This window comes from Salvelinus fontinalis, unplaced genomic scaffold (assembly GCF_029448725.1).
Source record: "Salvelinus fontinalis isolate EN_2023a unplaced genomic scaffold, ASM2944872v1 scaffold_2367, whole genome shotgun sequence".
Taxonomy (NCBI): Eukaryota; Metazoa; Chordata; class Actinopteri; order Salmoniformes; family Salmonidae; genus Salvelinus; species Salvelinus fontinalis.
Window position 1 is genome coordinate 4,195 of NW_026602576.1, and position 5,806 is coordinate 10,000.

The 5,806-nt window shown below is 45.4% G+C and overlaps 1 protein-coding gene across 1 annotated transcript in view; it reads right to left on the minus strand.

The window, feature by feature from the left end:
* Positions 1 to 1,215: 1,215 nt before the first annotated feature.
* LOC129850830 (kalirin-like) overlaps positions 1,216 to 5,806 on the minus strand; it is a gene marked incomplete at its 5' end in the record, with an annotated part of 7,760 nt that continues 3,169 nt past the window's right edge. Inside the window, 6 exons of the mRNA XM_055917043.1 lie at positions 1,216 to 3,426; positions 4,065 to 4,237; positions 4,500 to 4,671; positions 4,867 to 5,052; positions 5,293 to 5,370; positions 5,595 to 5,645. Coding sequence (XP_055773018.1) covers positions 3,244 to 3,426; positions 4,065 to 4,237; positions 4,500 to 4,671; positions 4,867 to 5,052; positions 5,293 to 5,370; positions 5,595 to 5,645 — 843 coding nt within the window. The remainder of the gene's footprint in view (positions 3,427 to 4,064; positions 4,238 to 4,499; positions 4,672 to 4,866; positions 5,053 to 5,292; positions 5,371 to 5,594; positions 5,646 to 5,806) is intronic.

Genomic DNA, 5,806 nt, shown 5'->3' on the forward strand with positions numbered 1-5,806 from the left:
CAAAGAGGGACTTTGCAATTAATTGCAATTCATCTGATCACTCTTCATAACATTCTGGAGTATATGCAAATTGCCATCATACAAACTGGGGCAGCAGACTTTGTGAAAAATAATATTTGAGTCATTCTCCAAACTTTTGGCCACGACTGTAGAATTTCGTGTGTGTTAATGAGGGAGGAAGTATGTAGAATTCTGTGTGTGTTAATGAGGGAGGAAGTATGTAGAATCCTGTGTGTGTTAATGAGAGAGGAAGTATGTAGAATCCTGTGTGTGTTAATGAGAGAGGAAGTATGTAGAATCCTGTGTGTGTTAATGAGAGAGGAAGTATGTAGAATCCTGTGTGTGTTAATGAGTGAGGAAGTATGTAGAATCCTGTGTGTGTTAATGAGTGAGGAAGTATGTAGAATCCTGTGTGTGTTAATGAGTGAGGAAGTATGTAGAATCCTGTGTGTGTTAATGAGAGAGGAAGTATGTAGAATCCTGTGTGTGTTAATGAGAGAGGAAGTATGTAGAATCCTGTGTGTGTTAATGAGTGAGGAAGTATGTAGAATCCTGTGTGTGTTAATGAGTGAGGAAGTATGTAGAATCCTGTGTGTGTTAATGAGAGAGGAAGTATGTAGAATCCTGTGTGTGTTAATGAGTGAGGAAGTATGTAGAATCCTGTGTGTGTTAATGAGAGAGGAAGTATGTAGAATCCTGTGTGTGTTAATGAGTGAGGAAGTATGTAGAATCCTGTGTGTATTAATGAGTGAGGAAGTATGTAGAATCCTGTGTGTGTTAATGGAGGAAGACTGTAGTCAAAGAGTGTACATTATACTGTATATGAAGAGACACAACAAGGTTCCTATAGAAAGGCCTTATCACGCTCGTTTAGCATATTCACGACCGCCAAGCTAGCTACGGAGAACCACGTGATCACATTCAGTGCAGTACTCCTTTCAAATAAAGTGATATTTGGACAAATGTGTCATTTTGCCACATGGTGAAGACATTCAGCTACTTAAGAAACTGTCTGGAAGCCAGCTAATGTATTTACATTCTGAAACGTTCTCCACCCTCTCTGCCGTGGTCATCTGAGTTAATGTGCAAATAGCTATCCCCATTTCACTGGCAAAGAACCCATTTGTGTGACGTTTGACACTATGCATCGGTGCCTTCATAACGACAGACAGATACAGACAGACTACAGCATTAGTATCGACTACATTACACATGTTTCCATTTCAGAGATGAAAAATGGTCTTTATTACAAACCACCATACAGAACTCATAGAGGTGAGATAGCAGCCATTTTGTATGTACACATCACTGTATAATAACCTGTATGGCTAAGAGGGTCTAGGTCCCAAATCGCACCCTACTCCCCATATAGTGCACTGCTTCAGGCAAAAGTAGTGCACTACATGGGGAATATGATGTCTTTTGAGTTTTGCCCAGAGCCTGTATAACCTGTGTAGTATGAAGCTATAGGCAGCAATGCTGCCACTGCAGATACAAACCAGGATTAGAAGTTACCCCCAGACACTGACCTAGGGTCAGTTTAGTGTTTCTTCTCACGGTTAAGGTCAGATTGGGGAGAGAGTAACCTGATCCTAGATCTGTGCTGAAGGGCAACTTTTACCCTGAGCAGGGGAGAGTTGAAGGGTTAACTAGTTCAGCAGTTAGTTAAAACCTGAAAATCCAATATGGCGGCAAGGTTTCTGTTTAACATGAAGGAGTTGGACTGGTGTGTTCCCCAGCTCCCTTTTGCCCTGTTAAATCATGTACATGTCTGTCAAATATTATTTACATATTTTCCAAAGAATGCATAATATTACGGTTCAAACTCTGGGTTACATTTAAAAGTATGAGGATGCACACTCTTGAGTCCTTCACACTGCCCAACAGCAGCTCTACAGGAACAGGAAACCACATCAAAGGGACACAGGAATTAAACAGGGATTGATCAGTGAAAAAACACAGAGAACACAGGGGTTTCTATTCAATACAAACAGAACCCAAAGGACCACCAACACACACACACACGCACACGCACACACGCACGCACGCACACACCATACATGCAAGCACTCGTACACAAACGCACGCACACACGCAAACACGCACACACACATACAGACGTTAACGTGACAATACTTCTCTTCTCTCTGTTTTCTATTCAGGTGAAAAACAGAATATATTAATCATATAAGAACTATATATACTTCATAATGCGCTCAGAGCTCTATTTACGTGGTGAGACTTTCGCTTTCTTTTACACATATTAACAAACAGGAAATGATGTCACCTCACCGGGGTCATGGGTTGGGGTGGGTGGGTGGGTGAGGGTTCAGTCCATTTATTTTGACCCCCATGACATGAAAGCAGAAACATCACGTGCTGACACTATGTTTTTTCACCGATATGTAAAAACAACCATTATTACAACGTAACTTCTTGCTTGTCTCCAGCAGATCTTGTTGGCCGATATATTTTACCTTTGACCCTCCACTTGAGTCTGGTTCCTTAATGAGGTGGGAGAGTCTCTGACAGCGGTTCTCAGTGTTGTTTTATTCTAGAATCCCAGAGTTCCGGAATGACTGAGGCAGAAGCCCTTAGTGACCTCATCAGTTTCGATGTTCAAAAGGCAACAGCCCTTAGTGACCTCATCAGTTGGGATGTTCCAAAGGCAGCAGCCCTTAGTGACATCATCAGTTTGTATGTTCCAAAGGCAGCAGCCCTTAGTGACCTCATCAGTTGGCAGCAGCGCTTAGTGGCCTCATCAGTTTGGGTGTTCCAAAGGCAGCAGCCCTTAGTGACCTCATCAGTTGGCAGCGGCCTTCAGTGGCCTCATCAGTTGGACCTCATCAGTTGGGATGTTCCATAGGCATACTGTGTGTCCATTCACCTCAAATCCCCCTGTCTGGACCTGCAGCTCTCTGGCCTCTTTTCACCAGTGTGAGGAACTACAGTAGTTGGTCACTAGTGTTCATGGTTGCTACCGGTTGTTGAGGATGTTTGCTACGTGTGTGTGTGATTGGTTTAACAGGGGCAGCTGACTGTATGTAACTGATCTAAATAGTTTAAACTATGTGTAACTGTTTGGGACCAGTAACTAATAACAGATGTGTGTGATTGGTACTGGGTCTTACTGGCATCAGTGAAGTGTAACTGGGCCGTAACTGGTTATGGGGAAGGCATCCTGTTTGTGTGTAACTGTTTATAACTGGTTCTAAACTGGTTCTGACTGGTTCTAACTGGTAGTTAGTGGTTGAACAGGACGCTGCGCGGCACCCAGCCCTCTGCAGGTGGAGACTCTGTGTTGGCCGGTCGGTAGACCAGACACTGGCCATGTTGGTTGGATGCCAGAATCTGGACCCGTTCCCCGCGAAGTACCGTGATCTCATCCTCACGCACCGCACTGAAGTCCTGGATCACCAGCACCAGCTTCCACACACACACACACACAAACACACACACACACACACACACACACACACACACACACACACACACACACACACACACACACACACACACACACACACACACACACACACACACACACACACACACACACACACACACACACACACACACACACATAGGTATAAAACACTTGTTAAACACACTGCACAGACACAATGAGTCACCAAGGTGAGTATCTACATGTTGTTGATACCCATGTGTAACAGACACAGTGAGTCACCAAGGTGAGTATCTACATGTTGTTGATACCCATGTGTAACAGACACAGTGAGTCACCAAGGTGAGTATCTACATGTTGTTGATACCCATGTGTAACAGACACAGTGAGTCACCAAGGTGAGTATCTACATGTTGTTGATACCCAGGTGTAACAGACACAGTGAGTCACCAAGGTGAGTATCTACATGTTGTTGATACCCATGTGTAACAGACACAGTGAGTCACCAAGGTGAGTATCTACATGTTGTTGATACCCATGTGTAACAGACACAGTATGAAACAGGTTATTATATGTACAGCATTAGAGTTATTTGATACTATTTATAAGACAGTGTTCTCTCAGAGGAAACAATAAAGTTGATTTAATCTCATCTCACCTCGTCGTCCTGTGCCTCGCCGTCTGCCTGTGTGTGTGTGTTGTGTCCGTTAGGGGTGGGGGGCACAGAGGGGGGTCGGCCCGATGCTTTGGGGCCGAAGCCCGAGGGGGGTCGGGTGAGGAGGTTTGTTCCCCCACCCTCCTTCCTCTGGTACTCTATAGGAGACTGCAGAGCTGCACACACACACACACACACACACACACACACACACACACACACACACACACACACACACACACACACACACACACACACTCTTTTACCACATAATTTCTCAGTAATCACCAGGTAAAGATCTGCTGAAAAAGGGCTGTGGTGTAGAGTGGGGTAACACTTAACCCCTTATGCATGCATTCATAAAGCCTTTATAGCAGTTCCATAAGACATTCTAACATCGGTCATAGGCAGTCAGAAAGTGGTCCTACAGTTTCTTACCAGACAAGAAGTTGCTCTGTGTGTCCAGTAGCTCAGTGATGTGGGAGACCCACAGCTGTTTGACAGAGGGGCTGGCTGCCTGCAGGGTGAAACGCTCTGCGGACCCCCGAGATGACAGAACAAACTTACAGGGGTCCCCCTCCACACACTCCTGCATGGCCAGGTAGCTCACCTACACACACACACACACACACACACACACACACACACACACACACACACACACACACACACACACACACACACACACAGTTAAACACAGAGAACAACCTCACACTTGCACACACACACACATACACTCACACCAACCCACTCCAAAACACACACTCTTCTTCCACTCACAGTCTCACACATGTTTCACACACACCTTGATGCTCTTCTTGTACTGATAGCCAGGTGGGGAGGACCCTTTACGGAGCAGCTCACTGAAGATGATGATTTGCTCGAAGAGGAAGACGCGTCTGTCTTTACTGCGGGAAAGAACTCCTCCGTCCTGCTCCCACACACAGAAGGTCTCCTGCTGCAGCAGCTTGCCCTGGCTCGTCAGCTTCCCCTGAGGAGGTTTATACAGCGCTATTACTGCTAAAGTCACCTCTATGACTGCTTATGTAGCCTATATGACTGCTTATGTAGCCTCTATGATTTCTTATGTAGCCTCTAGGATTTCTTATGTAGTCTTTATGACGGCTTATGTAGCATCTATGAAATAGGGATGAACCCTATCATCCCTATGTCATCTCTGCATCCATGTAAACCTGGTGAGAGTTGATAGGTCAAAGGTCAGGTAGTCTACCTCGTAACCCTGCAGGCGTCCCAGGTTCATCATGTCATTACAGCGTTTGGGTACCAGAGACATCAGATCCACCGCTCTCTGTGGGACACGCACACACACGCACGCACACACGCATTCACACACACACACGCACACGCGCACACACACACACACACACACACACACACACACACACACACACACACACACACACACACACACACACACACACACACACACACACACACACACACACACATACAGTGTTGAACTACATGAGAAGAAGTATGAAAGAGATCCTACTCTGCAGTAACCGTCCTCACCTCGATCTCCTCACAGTGCATCCCTGCTTTAGAAGTGTACTTCAGAAAATCCTGAGACAGAAGAGAGAAAAAAACTGTGAGAAAGACGCACACACACACACACACACACACACACACACACACACACACACACACACACACACACACACACACACACACACACACACACACACACACACACACACACACACACACACACACACACACACACA